The 24791-nt window shown below is 43.8% G+C and overlaps 1 protein-coding gene across 19 annotated transcripts in view; it reads right to left on the bottom strand.

Moving 5' to 3' along the window:
- LOC139370870 (neurofascin homolog (chicken) a) overlaps positions 1-24791 on the bottom strand; it is a 149343-nt gene that overhangs the window by 14208 nt on the left and 110344 nt on the right. For 9 of the 19 annotated variants that reach the window (XM_071110706.1, XM_071110713.1, XM_071110705.1 and 6 more), the window contains 14 exons: positions 24212-24313; positions 23805-24002; positions 22578-22648; positions 22209-22431; positions 21947-22062; positions 21498-21708; positions 21182-21304; positions 16516-16689; positions 14724-14741; positions 12027-12245; positions 11203-11331; positions 8090-8236; positions 2905-3036; positions 2089-2158 (listed from right to left, as the gene is read on the bottom strand). In XM_071110706.1, coding sequence (XP_070966807.1) covers positions 2089-2158; positions 2905-3036; positions 8090-8236; positions 11203-11331; positions 12027-12245; positions 14724-14741; positions 16516-16689; positions 21182-21304; positions 21498-21708; positions 21947-22062; positions 22209-22431; positions 22578-22648; positions 23805-24002; positions 24212-24313 — 1933 coding nt within the window. Of the gene's footprint in view, positions 1-43; positions 1628-2088; positions 2159-2904; positions 3037-8089; positions 8237-11202; positions 11332-12026; positions 12246-14723; positions 14742-16515; positions 16690-21181; positions 21305-21497; positions 21709-21946; positions 22063-22208; positions 22432-22577; positions 22649-23804; positions 24003-24211; positions 24314-24791 lie in introns of those variants that run through there. The other 10 variants (XM_071110720.1, XM_071110717.1, XM_071110715.1 and 7 more) reach the window with 4 other exon arrangements.

Genomic DNA, 24791 nt, shown 5'->3' with positions numbered 1-24791 from the left:
ATGCGCAGGCCGGGAGGAGGATGCCGTGCCAAAACCAAAGTACCTGTTCTCGTTTTCGTTCTCATTTTCGTTCCTGTCAGGGACAGATGACCATTTCAGCGTGGAGAAGAGAGGGAAGAGACGTGAAGATAGGAGAGAGTAGAGAGAGCAAGAGAGAAGGAAGGGAGGAGACATCCTCCAGGTGACACACAAGCGTATGAGAGCCAGAGACTACACACACACACACACACACACACGTAAACACCACACACCCTTACACACACACACACACACACACACACGCACACACACACACACACTCACAGATGCCCAAACATGCACGTACACATACACCAACACAACGTGTGAGTTATGTAGACAAAGGGATTAGTGCCAGTGCTATTGAGTGTGTGTCACTGTGTGAGCTTAGCAATGACCTTCACTGTAGGTAAGAGGGTAATATTAATAGACATTGATTAGAGACGAGAGCAGGGACTTGCTTTGGTTTTCCATTGTCGACATGCCTCACACACTTGTATAAACATTACAGTAGAGCACTGCTCACACACAAGTGATAATGGTTGATATCACCTTTGAACATCACACTACACATTCAAGTGCTTTTAAAAACACTTCACACTTTAAAACCACAGCACTTTGTTGTCAAGTAGAATAAACACCTACAACAACACTGCTCAAATGATTTCATCAATTGGTGTAACGTTTGTAATGCTCGTTTTCTGGGCGGCAGGCAGCCTAGCGTTTAGAGTATTGGGCAAGTAACCGAAAGGTTGCTAGTTTGAATACACAAGATGTCAAGATGAAAAATATGGCGATGTGTCCTTGAGCAAGGCACTTAACCCTTATTTGCTCCATGGGCGCCATACTACAATGGCTGACCCTGTAAAACGACACAATTTACTGCACCTATCCGGTGTATGTGAATATATATATATAATTTATATTGCTCGTCATGCTTTCTAAAAGCAAAACTAATAAAATCTCTTCAAATTACTCTGAATATACCTGACTAAATAAACCATTGTAACTGGTCTAGGTAGAAGGTGCCCCCAAAGCTTGGGTAAATTAAGGTGCCATGTTCCATTTCAGACTCATAAGAACAGTTAGGGGTTTGGGTTACAGATTGTGTGGTGTTACTGGGTGTTGAGTACAGGGGCACTTCCTCTCCTACTGAAGTTCTTAAGACACTGTCAGCGGTGATATGACCATCACCATGGCAACAGTGGACGAGGGTCACCTGAGAAGGTATCTCCACTCAGGAACTAGCTTTGGTCATGTGAGAGGTCAAAGGTCATTGCTACCTTGGAAACCAAAGGCCAAAGGTTTTGTGTGTTACCACCACAACAATACACACCAGACAGGCTGTGTATGGATGCTTCTGTATGTACTTTAGTTATGGATTTAGGTGACAAACAGTAGCCACACATTTAAGTGTGTACATACCCTCTACCTGTCTGTGTAACTTAGGACATGGGTTTTAGCACCATTTCAATAAAGTAGGATCAGGATGATTAGAGTGAGTAAGCTGACTTGACGGTTAAGTTAGAGGGTTAATTAATCAGTAAAGGTGGACAGAGAGAGACTCATTCCCCACAGAGAAAAATGAGTGGAGACAGATCAGTGGGACCTGGAATGAGCAAAAGACAATCACTCACCAACAAATATATATACTACTGAACACATGCATTGCTAGACCTAACACATACTAACTCCTGTCATAACATTCACCAGGATTACAAGACCTAAGAGTCCCTGTGCCTCATTCCTGATGTCTAAATACAGTACATGCAGATAAACACTACTACGCATGATCCTAAGCCCGAACACCATACATCATAATCATGATGACGAGTATACACACACATAAGTAAACCAACCAGACAAAAGCCTACTAAATCCCCCTCTATATAAGCCTGCATGACTCAGGCATACCTAGGTCTATTTCCTACACAGTGTTACAATAGAAAATCTGCATAGATGAATCTGATTGGTGAAACACATATTTAACCTCCCAGGGGAACATTGGGCCATATAATACAACGTTGAACAAACATATGAGAAATATTCATATTCCGGAAAAAGACTTACTGGTAGTCAAATGATCCGTCCTCTCCTTTCTGATCCACTGCATCCAGAGGGAGATCTTTTTTCTCTCGCACTGAAGAGCGATCAAGCCAAAAAGACACACATGAGTAACACGTATTCAAAGCTCCACCAAGGCCTTGGAATTTACATGGGTGCTGCTCTCCGTAATTGAATAACCCATTACGTTTGCATTTATGTTTGACCTGTAAACTCTTACATTGGAGCTTGACCCACTCCCACCCCACATCATTACCTTACCTAGGTATTTAACTCTCTTCTGTTAACTCTTACCTGGGTATTTAACTCCCTTCTGTTAACCCTTACCTGGGTATTTAACTCCCTTCTGTTAACCCTTACCTGGGTATTTAACTCCCTTCTGTTAACCCTTACCTGGGTATTTAACTCCCTTCTGTTAACCCTTACCTGGGTATTTAACTCCCTTCTGTTAACCCTTACCTGGGTATTTAACTCCCTTCTGTTAACCCTTACCTGGGTATTTAACTCCCTTTTGTTAACCCTTACCTGGGTATTTAACTCCCTTCTGTTAACCCTTACCTGGGTATTTAACTCCCTTCTGTTAACCCTTACCTGGGTATTTAACTCCCTTCTGTTAACCCTTACCTGGGTATTTAACTCCCTTCTGTTAACCCTTATCTGGGTATTTAACTCCCTTCTGTTAATCCTTACCTGGGTATTTAACTCCCTTCTGTTAACCCTTATCTGGGTATTTAACTCCCTTCTGTTAACCCTTACCTGGGTATTTAACTCCCTTCTGTTAATCCTTACCTGGGTATTTAACTCCCTTCTGTTAACCCTTACCTGGGTATTTGCCTCCGCGACTCCTCTTGATGAAGCAGACGATGAGGAGGATGAGGATGATGAGAGCAATTGCACACATCAGCCCGATGAACCAGCCCTGGGTAGCAATGTCCACCTGGTCTTTACTGTAGGCTGTCAGCAGGCAAACACATTGACACGCACACACACAGGAGGGAGAGATGAGACACACAGAGAGAGGGAGAAAAATAATAAGAGTTTGTTGTGCCCCAGATGAGTCACTGGCAATACGTCCGACCATCTGTCCTCATCCAAGACTTTTCAAATCAAGATACAGTAACCACACAAAGTATGACAACCAAAAAACATTCCATTATTCCCTCAACGCAGAGCTATTACTCTCAATGGAATCGCACTACTCATTCAATTGTTTTTCTTTATTTGTACTATTTTCTACATTGTAGAATAATAGTGAAGACATCAAAACTATGAAATAACACGTATGAAACAACACATATGGAATCACGTAGTAACCAAAAAAGTTTTAAACAAATCAAAATATATGATATATTTGAGATTCTTCAAAGTAGCCACCCTTTTCCTTGATGATAGCTTTGCACACTCTTGGAATTCTCTCAACCAGCTTCATGAGGTAGTCACCTGGAATGCATTTCAATTAACAGGTGAGCCTTGTTCAAATTAAATTCATGCATTTGAGCCAATCAGTTGTGTTGTGACAAGATAGGGCTGATATACAGAAGTTAGCCCTATTGGTAAAAGACCAACTCCAAAGAGTTGGGGGTCGTTGACCTGGTTTGCTAACTACCTCTCTCTCTCAAAGATTGCAGTGTATAAAGTCAGAACATCTGCTGTCTCGGCCACTGCCTGTCAACAAGGGAGTATCCCAAGGCTCGATCCTAGGCCTCACTCTCTTCTCAATTTACATCAACAACATAGCTCAGGCAGTAGGAAGATCTTTCATCCATTTATATGCAGATGATACAGTCTTATATTCAGCTGGCCCCTCACCGGATTTGGTGTTAAACACTCTAGAACAAATCTTTCTTAGTGTCCAACAAGCTTTCTCTGCCCTTAACCTTGTTCTGAACACCTCGAAAACAAAGGTTTGGTAAGAAGAATGCCCTTCTCCCCATGGGTGTGATTACTACCTATGAGGGTTTAGAGCTTGAGATAGTCACCTCATACAAGTACTTGGGAGTATGGCTAGCGACTGGAACGAGCTCCAACAAACACTCAAACTGGACAGTTTTATCTCAATCTCTTCATTCATGGGGCGGCAGGGTAGCTTAGTGGTTAGAGCGTTGGACTAGTAACCGCAAGGTTGCAAGTTCAAACCCCCGAGCTAATCTGTCGTTCTGCCCCTGAACAAGCAGTGGACCCACTGTTCCTAGGCCGTCATTGAAAATAAGAATTTGTTCTTAACTGACTTCCTGGTTAAATAAATTCAAAGACTCAATCATGGACACACTGACAGTTGTGGCTGCTTTGCGTGATGTTTGTACCATGTGTTGTGACGCTTCCATGTTGTGTTGCTACCATGCTGTTGTCATGTTGTGTGGCTACCATGCTGTGTTGTCATGTATTGTTGCCTTAATATGTTGTTGTCTTAGGTCTCTCTTTATGTAGTGCTGTGTTGTCTCTCTTGTCATGATGTGTGTTTTGTCCCATATTTTTATTTAATTGCTTTTATCTTTAATCCCAGCCCCAGACCCCACAGACCCCGCCTTTTGCCTTTTGGTTGGCCGTCACTGTAAATAAGAATTTGTTCTTATCTGACTTGCCTAGTTAAATAAAAAATAAAATAAATAAAAATAAATATTATGTCAAGAACAGCTCAAATAAACAAAGAGAAACGACAGTCCATCATTACTTTAAGGCATGAAGGTCAGTCAATCCGTAAAATTTTAAGAACTTTGAAAGTTTCTTCAAGTGTAGTCGCAAAAACCATCAATCGCTATGATGAAACTGTCTCTTGTGAGGACCGCCACAGGAAAGGAAGACCCAGAGTTACCTAGTTCATTAGAGTTAACTGCACCTCAGATTGCAGCTCATATAAATGTTTCACAGAGTTCAAGTAACAGACACATCTCAACATCAACTGTTCAGAGGAGAATCAGGCCTTCATGATCGAATTGCTACAAAGAAACCACTACTAAAGGACACCAATAATAAGAAGAGACTTGCTTGGGCCAAGAAACATGAGCAATGGACATTAGACCGGTGGAAATATGTCCTTTGGTCTGATGAGTCCAAATTTGAGATTTTTGGTTTCAACCACCGTGTGGTGAGATGCAAAGTAGGTGAACGGATGGTGTGCGCGAGTGTGGTTTTCACCGTGAAGCATGGAGGAGGAGGTGTGGGGTTGCTTTGCTGGTGACACTGTCTGTGTGGTATTTAGACTTCAAGGCACACTTAACCAGCATGCTACCACAGCATTCTGCTGCGATTCACCATCCCATCTGGTTTGCGCAATCATTTGTTTTTCAACAGGAAAATGACCCAACACACCTCCAGGCTGTGTAAGGGCTATTTGACCAAGAACGAGATTGAGAAGGTTTGGGATGAGTTGGACCGCAGAGGCAAGGAAAAGCAGTGAACAAGTGCTCAGCATATGTGGGAACTCCTTCAAGACTGTTGGATAAGCATTCCAGGTGAAGCAGGTTGAGAGAATGCCAAGAGTGTGCAAAGCTGTAATCAAGGCAAAGGTTGGCTACGTTGAAGAATCTCAAAAATAAAATATATTTTGATTTGTTTGAAAATTCTTTGGTTACAACATGATTCCATATGTGTTATTTCATAGTTTTGATGTCTTCACTATTATTCTACAATGTAGAAATGAATGAGTAGGTGTGTCCAAACTTTTGACTGGTACTGTATATATATGTATATATATATATATATATATATATATATATATATATATATACACAGTGGGGCAAAAAAAGTATTTAGTCAGCCATCAATTGTGCAAGTGCTCCCACTTAAAAAGATGAGAGAGGCCTGTAATTCTCCTCTGTCCTCCACTCGTTACCTGTATTAATGGCACTTGTTTGAACTTGTTATCAGTATAAAAGACACCTGTCCACGACCTCAAACAGTCACACTCCAAACTCCACTATGGCCAAGACCAAAGGGCTGTCAAAGGACACCAGAAACAAAATTGTAGACCTGCACCAGGCTGGGAAGACTGAATCTGCAATAGGTAAGCAGCTTGGTTTGAAGAAATCAACTGTGGCAGCAATTATTAGGAAATGGAAGACATACAAGACCACTGATAATCTCCCTCGATCTGGGGCTCCACGCAAGATCTCACCCCGTGGGGTCAAAATCATCACAAGAACAGTGAGTAAAAATCCCAGAACCACACAGGGGGACCTAGTGAATGACCTGCAGAGAGCTGGGACCAAAGTAACAAAGCCTACCATCAGTAACACACTACGCCGCCAGGGACTCAAATCCTGCAGTGCCAGATGTGTCCCCCTGCTTAAGCCAGTACATTTCCAGGCCCGTCTGAAGTTTGCTAGAGAGCATTTAGATGATCCAAAAGAAGATTGGGAGAATGTCATATGGTCAGATGAAACCAAAATATAACTTTTTGGTAAAAAAATCAACTCGTGTTTGGAGGACAAAGAATGCTGAGTTGCATCCAAAGAACACCATACCTACTGTGAAGCATGGGGGTGGAAACATCTTGCTTTGGGGCTGTTTTTCTGCAAAGGGACCAGGACGACTGATCCGTGTAAAGGAAAGAATGAATGGGGCCATTTATCGTGAGATTTTGAGTGAAAACCTCCTTCCATCAGCAAGGGCATTTAAGATGAAACGTGGCTGGGTCTTTCAGCATGACAATGATCCAAAACACACCGCCCGGGCAACGAAGGAGTGGCTTCGTAAGAAGCATTTCAAGGTCCTGGCCTAGCCAGTCTCCAGATCTCAACCCCATAGAAAATCTTTGGAGGGAGTTGAAAGTCCGTGTTGCCCAGCAACAGCCCCAAAATCTCTAGAGGAGATCTGCATGGAGGAATGGGCCAAAATACCAGCAACAGTGTGTGAAAACCAAAGTATTGAGATAAACTTTTGTTATTGACCAAATACTTATTTTCCACCATAATTTGCAAATAAATTCATTAAAAATCCTACAATGTGATTTTCTGGAAAATAAATTCTCATTTTGTCTGTCATAGTTTATGTGTACCTATGATGAAAATTACAGGCCTCTCATCTTTTTAAGTGGGAGAACTTGCACAATTGGTGGCTGACTAAATACTTTTTTGCCCCACTGTATGTACCAATAAAGTATTTATCTTCATTTCACCAAACCCTGAAAATCACATTTGAAAATATAAATTCTATTTTGCATTTCAAATTTAATCTGAATATACACTACAATTATGTGTTGGGTCAATTTGTCGATATGAACACAAAACCTAGGTATTTTAACAGAAAGAACCTTAAATGTTGAAAGCAAACAAAGACACTGGAGAGTATTATGATCTGAAATCGGTCTAAAATATAATTCTAGAACATTGAAATAAGCCAAACACAGTACGCTACTGGTTGAAAAACAATTCTGTAACAAAATGCAGACTTAAATATACCCTGACAATGACATGAATAGTTTATAATTACTAACCAACCAAGTGTGAAATTAGCTAAGTGAATTTGCTCAGAACAAAACGAAGATATGAGAAAAGTAAAGTATATGTCCAAGTTATAGACCCATTGTATCTATTAGCTTTCATCATTACATTGCATTGGATTATTCTTACCACATGGAATACTCTCCTACGGCAAATCAAGACATCACAAACAGCTAAATCGCTGACTCATGGCAGCTATTTCCAGAAGTTCAGAACAGACAACTGAACGGAGACAAAGCAGTCACTTTACAATGCGTTTGAGTATTTCATTGATGGACGGGGAATTCATGGCAGCACTTCAATACCAGCACATTGAGCTATTTCAACTCCTAGCCTTCTTTCACTTGGCTGGAGCACCACAGTGTTCTGAGCCAACATACCTCATTGTTAGGGAACTGGGTCCTCCATGTGGTCCCGGTAGCATGGGTGTTGTCATGTCTCTGCATTAGCCTGCTATAGTCTCCTAGACTGGGCTGATGCAGACACAGACTGGCCCCCAGGCTATCTGACCTGACCTGATCCGGGCCATGTACCATCCCTCCTCAACTGGGCAGGTGGAGTCTCACCTGCACTGGTCTCAAAGGTGACAACATTGCTGGAGATGCTGTGGTATTCGTTGGAGTACACCCTCAGGTGGTACTTGGCCCCTTCGATCAGTCCCGCCAGTTTAATGGGCGGCTGGTTCACAGGTACGCTTGACATACTGCCGTTGCCTTGGAGACACAAGAGAGGGCCAATCACACTCTGTTGTGGGGGCGTGGCCGGGCTACCGTGGTAACGACGCAAAGCGGAAGGGTACGACGCAGTGATACTACATGGGCAGGCCTGAGTTTTCCCCCTATGAGATGGTGGGCCAGTGGAGTGAATTGAGACTGACCCAATGCAACACACACACACCCTCTTACCTCCACGTATTGACAACCTCATTGAGATTATTAGCTATATCTGTAAGCCGATGTCTCGAATACGGATACATTTATATCTAATGGAATAAAAGAGAATGAAAGTGAATAGAAGAGCCATAGCTCGGGGTTCCATGGCTTTTTCAGGATTCTTTTTGGTAAATTCTCTTCTCAGTGAGGGTGAAACCACATTTCTCACCTGAGGGATAATTCTCCTGAGAAAGCTCATCTAAAAAGGGGACATTTTCCATTGGCGAGAGAGAAAATAGTGTAAACCTAGGAAGCAGGTGGTCCTTCAGGCTACTATAATAATGTGGACATCGAAGTTTTACTAAACTCCCAGCTGAATTGCCAGCAGTAAATTGTATTACCCTGACTAGTGGAATTTAAATTCACCATTATGGAACAATCCGTATTGTGAAATGGGGCAGGAGGGTAGAAAAGCACTGTGTCACAATTACCCATAACCCTCCACTCATCTCAATGGAAGAAACACCAATGGTGGAAAGAAATGCAGCATCTTTCCAAAGGTCATGACAACACGGGTCAGTGATTGCTAGAGGAGCACGCAATCTGGTGACTTCATGCACCATGCTATGACATGACCTTTGACCCCCTGAAAGGGTGAGACGAGATCATCATACAGCAATCAGCCAAAACCATTCCAAAGCTTGGTACATCCAATGCAGCCTCTGAAGCAACTAAACAAAACTGTAGAAAACTCAATTCAATCTTGACTAGGCCACAAAAAGACCTGAAACCCTATGAAAATCAATAACTTGGAATGTCTGACTAATATAAAAACACACTTCATTCCTTGCATCAGTTAAAACATGAAGCTAAATCTACAAGTTGAATGTCTGAAAAATATATTTGCTATTTGACTGTACAGATGTAGGATCTCAATTTGAGCCAGTTTGCTACAGCATGAAAATAATCCTAAACTACAGGAAATGTGAATTATAATACATGGACATTATTTGTAGGGGTAGATACATTTTTCGTTAGGGCAACTCAAGTTATCTTAAAGTGAAAATTACAAACTTTAGCAGCCGTTTGCATTTCCTGTTGTGCAGGAAAATTCTCAGCAACAAGAGTGATCAAACTAAGATCCTACATCTGTACAGCCTTGAGTCCAAAACATAAAGACAAAAGCAAACAGCTTGTAGCCCTCCCTTCCCAATCTTTTTAACCTTCCCAATGCCCTTGGCTTGCGTTGTGAAAGCATCTTCCTGCCTTCCCACCCGATAACATTAGCAGTACTGCAGCATGCAGACCAAGCCTGTAATCTAGATCTGGCATAGAATACACACCACTGACTACAGCTAGTCATCATCACAGTGATAGCTCTGCCGGGGAAATTGTGTGTGTGTGTGTTCATGAAGACATCATGCCCCCCCCCCCCCACTGACTCTAATGTTAAACAGCCAATGGAAAAGCCAAGCCTGACAACCAAACATACAGCCAGACGGACAGCCAGATGATGCAGGAGCTCGATACTGGGTAGTAGCTATGAAGGTTGCACACTGCACAGTTTGGGGAGTTAAGACATCATGATACACTATGGACATGAACTATACAAAGCCACATTTCCAAAGAGAGAGATGGAAAGAGAGCAGTAGACATAGGGAGAAAGTGGGGTATATTGTGTGTTATAAGTACAGTATGCCATTGATACAGTTTGGGAAAATAGAAATGTGTGCACATGCTTGAATATCACCTAACATTTCCTCTTCTGCAATCAGAATCATTTAACACATACACATAGAGTTCTTTTAAGGAATGTTTTTCATTAAACAGTATATTTCCGCCCAGTAAAATAACACATCCTCTCTCTCTCTCTCTCTCTCTCTCTCTCTCTCTCTCTCTCTCTCTCTCTCTCTCTCTTCTTTCTGAAATTAACTTCTGTTTGAACTGGCAACAGATAACCTACATGGGCACAATAAAATACAAATTTAACATAGCCTTTAGTAGGGATTTAAAAAAATACAAAAATAAAAACCTCAAAACCTGCAATCAAAGTGCAATAGAAACCGGAGGTGCTATACAATAACACATTAATTATTCAAATGGAAATGCCACAGAATATATTATATACTTCACCCACATCTACAGCTATGGGATGCTAGACAGATTTTAATCTGACTTCTATAGGTAACTGAACTCCGCTCTGCCGAGGCAAAATTAAATGAGAGTTGAGAGTTTCTTCTCAGAAATTGCCTTTCTGTGGAGATGAATAGAGATGAGAATGTTGCCTTACTCGCCTCTGAATAAAAGCCTTGCTTCTCCACAAGAGTGAAGGGCTGTCATGAATTGGACTGGATTTTTTAACACCATTTTGTGTTTTTTTCCTGCCCCAAGAATGCCTCACCGTTCCCTTCAGAAAGCCCCGTGGGTTCTCTGCAGAGATAGACTGTCTGAAGATGAACTTTATTATTGACATTTCTGCCCAGGATGGATTTTGAACTATAGCTGTTAGATATGATCACACTTGGGTCAAATACATATGTCAAATCCTTTCAAATACTTGAGCTGGGCTTGATTCAGTTCCCCCTTTGCAATGGAAGCAATGAAATAGTCCCTAAATTGCAAACTCCAAGCTTTATCAAGTGCACATGTGTATTTGACCCATTTCTGAACATTACTATAAGACCTAGGCTGAGGATCTTAAACTCTGGGTCTTTTCTTATTGTCCAGCCTCAGCTCTGACACAAACTCTGGTTATTTTCTTACAGTCTAGCCTCAGCCTTGACACAAACTCTGGGTGTGGATCTTACTGTCCAGTGTGAACTCTAGCTGGAACTCGCTGCTGCCGGCCGGGAAGTTGTGGTTCCAGCTGACGTTAGCGTAGTTACTGTTAGGCTCCACCGTCAGGTTCCAGATCACACTCCCAGGAGCCATGCCTACTAGAGGGCAGGGCGGGGTCAGGGGCGTGGCAAGGTGGAGCAGAGAGGGGTGTGTTACAACACCACACACGCAGGGTTGTAAATCACACAATGGTTTTAGGGTTAGGGTTGCCCTATAAACAGTGGACTGGACCAATGTTATATTTGAACACTTTTAATGAGTGTCAACATTGATGTCAACACTTTTGGTTGTGTCCACTCCACAGTTAATGTATTAACACTGATGGAGGTGCCTTGAATAGTAATGGAGGTACCCAGTAGTTAAGGTATCAACTGCACTGGGCAGAATTATAACGGCCCACAAACACCCTCTAACTGTTAATATTACATGTTGGATTCTCACAGCCTGACCGAACAGTGTTGAGTTAATGGTTACGTTCCAATACATTAAAGTGACTTAATTTCATGTATCCTGTCTCCAAGGAGACATGACAAGGTAATGAAGTGGTATACTGGAATGCCGCCAGTTCCTCCAAATGCTTCCTTTCTGGTCAGGAGGGAGTAGCCAATCAAAACGCTTCAAATTAAAGCTTATTAATGTGTCCCTTTAATCTTGGGCAAGATATAAAAATAACACAATACACCTTTAAAAGTGCATCCATTGTAAATCTATTTAATCTATGCCATAGGTGCCATAGAAGAAAACAACTGAACTAAAGGTCAACTAAAGGAAACAGTAGGCCTATTGTATGTACCCAACACATTCGTATGTGCTTGCTTGGTGCTGGTAACCAGCACAGGAGTGGTAGCAGTAGTCGCAGCAGTAGTGGTAGTAGTAGTAGTAGTAGTAGTGGTAGTAGTGGTAGTAGTGGTAGGGGGAGTAGTAGTTGAGGTACTAATGGTTGTAGTAGCAGCGGTAGTAGTGGGAGGAGGTGGAGGGAAAGTTGTAGACACGGACACATCTGTAGGCTCGACTACAGGGCAAGGGAAGAGAGCACATGGTTAAAGACAAAAGCAGGAAAATCACAGGTAAACACATTTACCAATAGAGACACAGAGAGAAAGTCAATGAACCAATGAGCAGAAAGGTGCTATGGAATTTCCCAGAACCAGCACTGTTGCGGAAATAAGGAAAAGGCAACTGTCTAATTAGCCAAAAGAGGTCAACAGAAATATAATATTTATAGATTTTTTTTATTTTAGGCATTAGAAGTTAAGATAATAAAATATGTTATATGTGTGGGTAGATGCAACAGATATCCAGGATTAAAATAGGATTGGGTATTCATAAATCATTTAATTCATCCACACAACCCACATTGAGGGCCATGAAGTAGAATATCAGTGCCCCCAAGTGGCTAAATGCTGCTATGACTATCAATCCATCCCCATCCTTTCCTAAACCAACGCAGAGCAGGTCTATTGGTTGTGTTTTTTTACAAATTGAATAAACAGGAAGTTATGGGAAATTCATACTTAGATACACTGCTAATACAAAGGAGACGTGCGTTCTTCTTACGTAATTTTGAGCAGAATCATCACATTATCTACGGTGAACATACAGGGGCCTATGTAGGACCTTCTTCGCAGGACCTTATTACTCTTCATTTTACCTTGCAGTTGATGAACATCTCCATTTGGAGGATCCCACTAGAGAGCAGTTGAACTCATATATTTGTTGAACTGCACCCCTCCATCCCCCCTCCCTCATGCATACACCCCCAAGTCAGCCATGACACACAGCATGCCAGAGAGAGCCAATCTTGAAAGAAGAAGAAGAGGAAGAGGCAAAGGCGGCGGAGAACTTGAACGCATCAGTGCAGGCAGGTGCTCAAGAACCCCTGTTGCCCAGGTAATACTAAAAAGCCAGCCAGAGATCACATTGGCGCACGCCATGTCAATCAAAAAGCTGTGCCAATCCCAGGCTGTTTCAGTCAAAAGGCATAAACCAGAGGCATTGCCCTTCAGAGGGGTTGAACCCCAAGCTCAGTGATCTCTTACCTCTGACTTCCCCTTATACAGGGATCAGGGAGAAGAGGGGCAATGCTCACCAGCCAAGACATAAACACACATGGATGAGATGGATGCGTGACACGCTGAAAGCTGAAGCGCAAGCAGCAGTGAGCGAGCAAGCAAGTGAATGAGCAGCAGAGAACGTTTGATGATGGAGAGCCATTCAAGCGAGAGCAGTGTAAGCTTGAAATCACCACCCATCCCCCAGAGACGTGCTCCCATCTCCACATACAAACGACAAACGTAAGCAAGCCTCCCCCATCCTATGCCCCCCCCCCTCACGTAATGAGGGTCAACCCCTTTGTCGACTCAATCAGTACACAAGATCCAAGGCTTGTGACGGACAGGTAATTGTCATGATTAAAGTTGCAAGGTGCGCTATCAGGGATTGGAGCTGGGTGACAGGCCAAAGTTCAGATCTCAGAAATGTCAGGAAGTTGATACCGACTACAAGTTGATACCAATTACGCTACAGGTGATACTGACCTGGACTACAGTACAGCCAAATTACACTCTTCTTGAATATAACGAGATTTGCAACTGTTATACAAGTGCTATAAGAGTTATAAAAGTGGCTCAAATAGAACTAAAGGTTGAAGCAGAGACTATAATGTTAGTTGTTTCTACACTCATTCCTTTAAGGTGTGCATAAGAGAGTTATAAGTGTATAATACTGTAGGTTTTAATGTCAAAAATGAACCTGAGAGTTCTGTGGGTTTGTTCAATCCCTGAAAGCACAGAGTGAAGCACAGATACAGTACACTGAAAGATACAGATATAGACAGAGAGACAGATATGACAGACAAGGTAGACAGACATACAGTTATACAGCTGGCAAAGAGGAAGCCAGTGTTTGGTAGAGTGCAGTTCAGTCCATTACAAATAACTTTCTGGTTACAGTCCAAAGCTCTCTATTTAAGCTCTCTGTAATATTTTCAGATGACAATGCCAGTCCTGAATATGGCTATTCACTTGCTAATTGTTCTATTAATTCAATATAGTATCTACTGACTCAAATATCTAATAGTAATTAATGTATACTTGATTTGACGAGAACTCATACACATTCAAAATTAGTTTTCCTCAGGGTTTTACCCTTGACAGACCTCAAAGTTACCCCTCATTTGTTTTGTTTGTTAGCTACGGCGTAAGATTTGTCAACCCCTATTTAACCTCTATGGGTAGTTTCTCTCTAGGATAGGTGTCTGGGTCTGTACCACTGTCATCAGTAGGGGGTGGTAGAAACCCATGATATGATGACGAGGCAAAGTGGTAAGGAAACGTAAATATGACATGGTCATTCATTTGAACTGGACACCACTGCTGGAAAAATGGACTGAGACAGAGTCGGAGAGGAATTATAGAAAATAGACAGACAGACAAGCAGACAGACAGACGGGCTATGCATTTCCCGTTACCTACACCCGAGCGGTCAGTACCTGAGCTGAAAAAGTCTTCTGTTAACACCCATGGAGAGAGACACACAGAGAGGAGGTTGAGAGGGAGTGGGAGATGGAGAGGGAAAAGGGAGGGGGATACAGGTGAGAGGGAGGGGAGACAGGTGAGAGGGAGGGGGAGGGAGGTGGAGACAAGCGAGAGGGAGGTGGAGACAAGCGAGAGGGAGGTGGAGACAAGCGAGAGGGAGGTGGAGACAAGAGAGAGGGAGGTGGAGACAAGCGAGAGGGAGGTGTAGACAGGCAAGAGGGAGGTGGAGACAGGCGAGAGGGAGGTGGAGACAAGAGAGAGGGAGGTGGAGACAAGAGAGAGGGAGGTGGAGACAGGCGAGAGGGAGGTGGAGACAGGCGAGAGGGAAGTGGACACAAGCGAGAGGGAAGTGGAGACAGGCGAGAGTGAGGTGGAGACAGGCGAGAGGAGGGTGGAGACAGGCAAGAGGGAGGTGGAGACAGGCAACATGGAGGTGGAGATAGGTGAGATGGAGGGGTGAGGTGAGAGGGAGGGGGAGACAGACAGACAGACAGAAGAGGGTGAGACAGCGAGTGGAGGAGGGAAAACAAGAGTGAGAATCTGAGAGGCGGAGACAGAAAGACAGCGTTAAAAGACACTACAGAAGATCAACCACAGGAGAGGAAGAGAGACAAAGAGAGAGAAACGAGAAGAGAAAGAGAACATTCTGACAAAAGAGCACAACGACAGAGAGGAGACATGCCAAGAAGGAGAACACTGGGTGATTTTGCATTTATCACTACTAACACCAAGTGTGTGTGTGTGTGTGTGTGTGTGTGTGTGTGTGTGTGTGTGTGCACCCGTTTGTGTGCTCATCGTAACCCATTGACCACTGCTGCACACACTGTGCACAAGTGTGAATGTGTTATATATGTTGAATGGGTGCCAGTGTGACAAAGAGTTATGTGTTTGCTGCCGAGCTGCAGTAGGCTGAAGTCACTGATCTTTCCAAGCCTTTTCGGTTGGCCTCACTTGACACATTCTACCGTGTCAACTAGCTGCACAGACACTCTAACAAACATCTAACCCAGTTTCCACACATAACTAAGACTTAAAATGCCAACTTATTTTCTTCTTTTAGCACACATTTCTGTGTCTGCATAGCGTAGATGGTTTAACTTTTTCATTCAGTCTTTGTGAAATTTGTCATCCTAAACAGTGAATGAATAAAAATCTGTGTAGATCTGTTCTGGTTATCTGTTTCATGTCTTCTCAACAATAACCTGTTAATCCTACATTACCCAGCGTACCACATTACTGAAGAATTAAAAGGTGCCCCAGGAAAGACTTGACCATGCAAGCTGGTGACATTCTGCATATCAAAAAACAGCCGTACACCACTTACCTGAAGTAAACAAAAACGTGACTGTGTGTAACAGCGTTAAAAGTCAGAGTTGACTCTGTGTGTGTGTGTGTGTGTGTGTGTGTGTGTGTGTGTGTGTGTGTGTGTGTGTGTGTGTGTGTGTGTGTGTGTGTGTGTGTGTGTGTGTGTGTGTGTGTGTGTGTGTCTGTGTGTGTGCGTGCGTGAATAAGAATGGTATTGAGTAAGAATGGTATGCGAGTAAGAGAAGTTTGTTGAGTAAGGATTTATGTGTGTATGTGTGTGTAAGTGTGTGTGTGTGCGCAAGTGTGTGTGTGTGTGTGTGCGCATGAGCATGTGTGTATGTGTGTATGAGTAAAGATTGAGGTGTGTGTGTGTGTGTGTGTGTGTGTGTGTGTGTGTGTGTGTGTGTGTGTGTGTGTGCTGTGTAGGCAGTGTGGACTTACCCTCATTGGTGAAGTGTGGAGACTCCTCAGCATAGACCTCCCCTGCTCCCACCTGTGTGAGGGCCGCCAGGTAGAACTTATAGCGGATGGCTCGTTCGGGCAGGCGGAGTGTGTACGTTGTCACGTTAGGTAGGAAACTCTGCATCTGCATAAGGCCTACACGCGACCCATTCACTACAAGAACACACACAGTCAGTCAGCTGGTCAGGTAACAGTCATGCAGCTACTGTAAAAACACTTAACTGTCTATCATCGCAACGTTCATATATATATATATATATATATATATATATATATATATTGTGGAAGGATGAAATAGTATGAAAAAATTCATCAAAATGAAGTTTTTAATTAAAATATGTCAATCATTATTTGAATATGTTGGCAACCTATTGTATAAAAGTGATAATGCCCTCGAAGCCGGTGTTTGGAGGATACGGTGCCAGTAGATCCTCCAAACACCGGCTTCTCGGGCATTATTATAACAAAAATACAAAATTATTTAACTTATATTTAACTAGGCAAGTCAGTTAAGGACAACTTATTATTTACAATGATGGCCTACAGGACCATTATCACTTATTTCACATCAAATCGTATTTGTCACATGCACCGAATACAACAGGTGTAGACATTACAGTGAAATGATTACTTACAAGCCCTTAACCAACAATGGAGTTAAAAAAAAGAAGCGTTAACCTCTCTAGGCTAGGGGGCGGTATTTTCACGTCCAGATGAAAAGCGTTCCCAAAGTAAACTGCTTGCTACTCAGGCCCAGATATGCATATTATAACAGAACTTATTTTGCAGGCGAAACCCCGAGGACAAACCAACCAGGATTTTTTGTTGTTGTTGTGGTCACTCTCTTTTCAATTTGTTTTTTTATGGGGATCTAGATTTCTAATGCACTTGCTTGCAGTTCCTATCGCTTCCACTAGATGTCAGCAGTCTTTAGAAATTGGTTGATGTTTTTCCTTTCAGAAATGAAGAAGTAGGGCTGTTTAGAACGAGGGTCGAGTGTAGTGTACTGTTGTGGTTGGGGCGCATGACCTGAGAACTCGCTCTATTTTGTTTTTATCTGCTATTGAACGCAGTTTATCCTGTCTTAAATTTGATCGATTATTTACGTTAAAAAATACCTAAAGTTGTATTAAGAAAGTTGTTTGAAATGTTTGAACAAAGATTACAGGTAATTTATTAGATATTTTGTAGTCATATTGCACGAGATTGAAACAGTGTTTTTCTGGATCAAACGCACCAAATAAATGGACATTTTGGAGATATAATGACGGAATTAATCAAACAAAAGGACCATTTGTGATGTTTATGGGACATATTGGAGTGCCAACAAAAGAGGATCTTCAGTTTTCAGTTTTGTGTCGCGCCTGGCGGGATGAAATATGATTGTCTGTGTTTGTTTGATGGGGTGCTGTCCTCAGATAATAGCATGGTTTGCTTTCGCCATAAAGCCTTTTTGAAATCTGACGCGGTGGCTTAACAAGAAGTAAAGCTTTAATTTGGTGTATTGTATGTGTGATTGTATGAAAGTAAAATATTTCTAATAATTTAATTAGAATTTGGCGCTCTGCCATTTCACCGGATGTTGTCAAATCGATCCCGTTAATGGGATTTGATCCCTAAGAAGTCAAAAATAGATCATATAAAAAAATTATAATTGAAGAGCAGCAGAAAAATAACAGACACGAGGCTATATGGAGTCAATGTGCAGGGGCACAGGTTAGTCAAGGTAATTTAGGTAATATGTACATATTATGCATAGATAATTATGCATAGATATGCATAGATAATTAATTAACAGAGAGTAGCAGCAGCATAAACGGGGGGCGGGGGGAAATGCAAATAGTCTAGGTATCCATTTTGATTAGATGTTCAGGAGTCTTATGGCTTGGGGGTAGAAACTGTTAAGACGACTTTTGGACCTAGACTTGGAGCTCCGATGACGCTTGTCGTGAGGTAGGGTGGCTGGAGTCTTTGACAATTTTTAGGCCCTTCCTCTGACACCACCTGGAATAAAGGTCCTGGATGGCATGCAACTTGGCCCCAGTGATGTACTGGGCCGTACGCACTACCCTCTGGAGGCCGACCAGTTGCCATATAAGGCAGTGATGCAACCACGTTTTGAGGATCTGAGGACCCATGCCAAATCTTTTCAGTCTCCTGAGGGGGAATAGGCTTTGTCGTACCCTCTTCACGGCTGTGTTGGTGTGCTTGGACCATGATAGTTTGTTGGTGATGTGGACACCAGGGAAGTTGAAGCTCTCAACCTGCTCCACTACACCCCCGACGATGAGAATGGGGGCGTGCTCAGTCCTCCTTTTTCTGTAGTCCACAATCATCTCCTTTGTCTTGATCACATCGAGGGAGAGGTTGTTATCCTGGCACCACACCACCTCCTTCCTATAGGCTGTCTCATCGTTGTCAGGCCTACAATTGTTATGTTCTCAGCAAACTTAATGATGGTGGTGGAGTTGTGGAGTGGACTGAGCATGCACCCAAGGGACCCCCGTGTTGAGGATCAGTGTGGCGTATGTGTTGTTACCTACCCTTACCACCTGGGGCAGACCGTTAGGAAGTCCAGGTTCCAATTGCAGAGGGAGGTGTTTAGTCCCAGTGTCATTAGCGTAGTGATGAGCTTTGAGGGCACTAGAGTGTTGAACGCTGAGGGACTATGGTGGTCTGCTTGAAACATGTAGGTATTACAGACTCAGTCAGGGAGAGGTTGAAAATGTCAGTGAAGACACTTGCCAGTTGGCCAGTGCATGCTCGGAATACACGTCCTGGTAATCCGTCTGGCCCTGCAGCCTTGTGAATGTTGACCTGTTTAAAGGTCTTACATTGGCTACAGAGAGTGTGATCACACAGTCGTCCTGAACAGCTGATGCTCTCATGCATGCTTCAGTGTTGCTTGCCTCGAAGCGAGCATAGAAGTAATTTAGCTTGTCTGGTAGGCTCGTGTCACTGGGCAGCTCGCGGCTGTGCTTTCCTTTGCAATCTGTAATAGTTTGCAAATCCTGCCACATCCGACGAGAGTCGGAGTCGGTGTAGTATGATTAAATCATAGTCCTGTATTGACGCTTTGCCTGTTTGATGATTCGTCGGAGGGCATAGAGGGAGTTCTTATAAGCTTCCAGGTTAGAGTTCCGCTCCTTGAAAGCGGCAGCACTACCCTTTAGCTCAGTGCGGATGTTGCCTGTAATCCATGGCTTCTGGTTGGGGTATGTACGTACAGTCACCGTGGGGACGACTTCCTCAATGCACCTATTGATGAAGCCAGTGACTGATGTGGTGTACTCCTCATTGCCATTGGAAGAATCCCGGAACATATTCCAGTCTGTGCTAGCAAAACAGTTTGTAGCATAGCATCTGCGTCATCTGACCACATCTTTATTGACTGAGTAACTGGGGTTTCTTGCTTAAATTTTTGCTTGTAAGCAGGAATCAGGAAGATATAAATATGGTCAGATTTGCCAAATGGATGGTGAGGGAGAGCTTTGTATGCGTCTCTGTGTGTGGATTAAATGTGGTCTAGAGTTTTTCCCCCTCTGGTTGCACATTTAACATGCTGTTAGAAATTAGGGAAACGGATTTAAGTTTCCTTTCATTAAAGTCCACGGCCACTAGGAGCGCCGCCTCTGGACGAGCGTTTTCCTGTTCGCTTATGGCCCTATACAGCTCATTGAGTGTGGTCTTAGTGCCAGCATCGGTTTGTGGAGGTAAATAGACAGCTACGAAGAATATAGATTCAAACTATCTTGGTAAATAGTGTGGTCTACAGCTTATCATGAGATACTCTACCTCAGGCGAGCAAAACCTTGAGACTCCCTTACTATTAGATTTTGTGCCCCAGCTGTTGTTTACAAATATACACAGACCGTTACCCCTTGTCTTACCGAAGGCGGCTGCAGTGTAAAACCGGGCAGCTGTATTTTATCCATTTGTCATTCAGCCACGACACAGTGAAACATAAGAATTACAGTTTTTAATGTCCTGTTGGTAGGGTATTCGTGATCGTAGTTCGTCTATTTTGTTATCCAATGATTGTACGTTGGCTAATAGTGCTGATGGTAGAGGCAGATTTCCCACTCGCCTTCAGATCCTTACAAGGCACCCTGACATACATCCCGATATCTCCGTCTCCTTCTCATGCGAAGCACAGGGTTTTGGGCATTGTCGGGCATCTGAAAAAAATCCTTTGTGCCCGACTCGTTAAAGAAAAAAACTCTTCTTCCATGACGATGTGAGTAATCACTGTCCTGATATCTAGAAGCACTTTTCGGTCATAAGGGACGGTGGTAGAAACATCATGTACAAAATAAATAACAAATAACGCAAAAAAAACACACACAATAGCACAATTGGTTAGAAGACCATAAAACGGCAGCCATCTCCTCCGGCGTCATTATCTAGAGGAATTAGAAAGACCTTTCCGACCTTCTACCCAAAGTTCTTGTGCAGTGTATACCGCTGAACTGATAACGTGTCTGTCGTTTGACTGTGTAACTAACCAATCAGAAGTGCTCACCTTTCTGGTACTTGACTGGGTAGCCAATCAGAAGAGCACCCCTCTCTGTCTTTTGAGTGGGTATCCAATCAGAAGAGCTCCCCTCTCTGTCTTTTGAGTGGGTATCCAATCAGAAGGGCTCACCTGTCTGGTAGTTGAGTTTATATCCAATCAGAATGCCGTTAGGCTCCAGGGGTTTGTCCCACTCCAGGTGGATAACATCTGTACTCCGCTGGATGATCTTAAAGAACTTAGGAGCTTCTGGCACTAAACACACAGGGGAGAGAGGGAAAGAGAGGGGGAAGGATAGAAATGAAGAGAGATGGAGGATGTTAGAATGAGGGAGAGCGTGGGAGAGAGAAAGAGGGAGAGAGTTGGTAGGTGTAGGAGAGAGTGTGAAAATCATTTGTCCAATGGACTGTATGATAGTTGGAGTTGTCCTTCTCTCTCCCTGTCTCACCTCCTTCCTTGGTACGGAACTCCACATGGTTGCTAGGCGGTCCCTCGTAGCGATTGTTGGCGACCACCATGTATATGCGGTAGTGGCTGTATGGCTGTAGGTCTGTCAGTATGCCAGTAGGCTGGGCCACGGTACTGTAGAACCCTTTAGTCTTCTTCTCTTTATTCACACGCAGACCCTTCACCATGCTGCCCTCACGCCAGTAGTACACCTGAGAGAGAGGGCCCACACACACTGTCATCACAGGGTGGTAGAAACACATGGTGTGTCTGTATGTATGTCTGTCTGTGCCCACGTGTGCCGTGTGTGTGTGCCGTGTGTGTGTGCCGTGTGTGTGTGCGTGTGTGCGTGCGTGCGTGCACGTGCGTGTGTGTGTGTGCCGTGTGTGTGTGCCGTGTGTGCGTGTGCGTGTGTGTGTGTGTATGTGTGTAGTGGGCTACAGTTCCCACCCTGTACTCCTTGAACTCTCCCAATACAGTGCTGGGATCTACTGGGGTCCAGTGGACATTGACCTTGGTGCTGTCAATCTTAGATACTCGCAGGTCAGTGGGAGGGGCTGTGGGCTCTGGAGGTAGACACAGGTAGGAGATCATCAGCATGACGAGAGAGAAAGAAGAGAGAGACGAGAGCTAACATTTGCTCGTTCCAAAAAGATGATGAATGGTAAAGAAACGTGGCTTCATGTGTATGTAGGTTTGTGTGGGTACGTACTGTCCTCCCCAGAGTATCCTATGATGATGTTGGACTCGCCTCCCAGTCCAAAGTCATTCACAGCCTGCAGTTTGATCTCATAGGGTACGTAGGTCTCTGTGTCGTGGACAATGTGCTTTGCACCCACTGTAGTCACATTACTCCATTCCTCCCCCGTATCCTTCCGTCGCCACCACACCGAGTAGTGCAGGTTAGGTCCGTTTCGCTCTGTGTCCAACAAGGGCTGGAAAGCACAAAAAGACACACACGTTAGTCTAGTTTTTACTGGCTGAAACAACCTTGCCATTGAGGGTGTCATGGCTCCTCATGAAGGGTAATGGGTGAAACCATGGCATCAGTCCCTGCTATGATCCTCTTTCTGTCTCTCACCTCCCAGCTGATCTCCATGTTGTTCTTCTTGGTGCCCCAGCCTTTCAGGCCTCTAGGGATAGTATCTGGAGCTAAAACACACAGGGACACATGTCATCTCTCGGGCTAAAATACACTACCGTCAAAAGTTTTAGAACACCTACTCATTCAAGGGTTTTTCCTTATTTTTACTATTTTCTACATTGTAGAATAATAGTGAAGACATCAAAACTATGAAATAACACATGGAATATTGTAGTAACCAAAAAGGTGTTAAACAAATTCAATTCTATTTTGTATTTGAGATTCTTCAAATAGCCACCCTTTTCCTTGATGACAGCTTTGCACACTCTTGGCATTCTCTCAACCACCTTCACCTGGAATGCTTTTCCAGCAGTCTTGAAGGAGTTCCCACATATGCTGAGCACTTGTTGGCTGCTTTTCCTTCACTCTGCGGCCCAACTCATCCCAAACCATCTCAATTTGGTTGAGGTTGGGGATTGTGGAGGCCAGGTCATCTGATGCAGCATTCCATCACTCTCCTTCTTAGTCAAATAGCCCTTACACAGTCTGGAGGTGTGCTGGGTCATTGTCCTGTTGTTAAACAAATGATAGTCCCACTAAGCGCAAACCAAATGGGATGGCGCATCGCTGAAGAATGAGGTGGTAGCAATGCTGCTTAAGTGTGCCTTGAATCCAAAATAGTCACAGACAGTGTCACCAGCAATGCACCCCCACACCATAACACATCCTCCTCCATGCTTTACGGTGGAAAACACACATGCGGAGATCATCCGTTCACCCACACCGCGTCTCACAAAGGCATGGCGGTTCGAACCAAAGGACCAAAGGACAAATTTCCACCGGTCTAATGTCCATTGCTCATGTATTTCTTGCCCCAAGCATTATCTTCTTCTTATTGGTGTCCTTTAGTAGTGGTTTCTGTGCAGCAATTCGACAATGAAAGCCTGATTCACACAGTCTCCTCAGAACAGTTGATGTTGACTGTTGTCTGTTACTTGACCTCTGTGAAACATTTATTTGACCTGTATATTTCACAGAACTCCTAAAAAAGACACCCCCACCTGCCCTCCCTTCACCCTCCCTCGTTCCCTCTATTATCCTCCTTGATAACCCACTAGTATTATGGTGAGGATTGGCTGGAGAAAGATCTGGTCGAACATCCTCCTAAATTCCCTTATCCCTACCCCCATCCATCCCCTCTCTCCCTCCCGGTGTCTGACTCACGGGCTCCGCTGGTCTGGTATCGTTGCGAGGGATAGCTGGGGCGGCTCTGGCCCACAGAATTGACAGCGATGACTCTGAACTGGTAGTTGACAAAAGGAGAGAGCTCCAGGATGACAGAGTTGAAGTCTCCGGGATAACTAGACAGGTTCTGCCACTTGCCTGACTCCCAACGGTCCTCCTCAAACTGAACCACGAACACTGCAGGGAAGAGGTGTGACAAGCCATGGAACGGTTGAATGTATGTATTGGGGTTACACTGGGAAGTAGTCTTGTGTGTGTGTGTGTGTGTGTGTGTGTGTGTGTGTGTGTGTGTGTGTGTGTGTGTGTGTGTGTGTGTGTGTGTGTGTGTGTGTATTTACGTGTGATGTTACTTTGTGTGAAGTGTGTGCGCGCGTGTGTGTATTTACATGTGACGGGGCTGTTGTGATCATCTCCAGGTATCCAGGTGAGTCGTACGTTGCGTTCTTCAGGGTCAGACAGCTCCAGGTCCATGGGAGAGTCAGGACGGTCTACACACAGGAGGGCCATAGGGTTAGATGGTACACAATCACAAACACACAACACATGCCTTCAAGCAAACACACACTCATGCACACACGCATATTGACACACACACCAGCACGTGCACATGCATGCACAGACACACTCATACGCACACAGACACGCAACCAAACACACTGGTACGCACACACACGTATAGTGCATTCAGAAAGTATTTTCCACATTTTGTTACGTTACAGCCTTATTCTTAAATGGATTAATTCTTTTTTTTTTCTACCATAAAGGCCTGATTGGTGGAGTGCTGCAGAAATGGTTCCCCCAGCTCCACAGAGGAACTCTGGAGCTCTGTCAGAGTGGCCATCGGGTTCTTGGTCACCTCCCTGTTTTGGTACCCTTCCCCAGATCTGTGCCTCGACACAATCCTGTCTCGGAGCTCTATGGACAATTCCTTTGACCTCATGGCTTGGTTTTTGCTCTGACATGCAC

This window comes from Oncorhynchus clarkii, chromosome 17, assembly GCF_045791955.1.
Source record: "Oncorhynchus clarkii lewisi isolate Uvic-CL-2024 chromosome 17, UVic_Ocla_1.0, whole genome shotgun sequence".
In the NCBI taxonomy this organism is placed as follows: Eukaryota; Metazoa; Chordata; class Actinopteri; order Salmoniformes; family Salmonidae; genus Oncorhynchus; species Oncorhynchus clarkii.
This window is presented reverse-complemented; position numbering and strand designations above follow the sequence as displayed.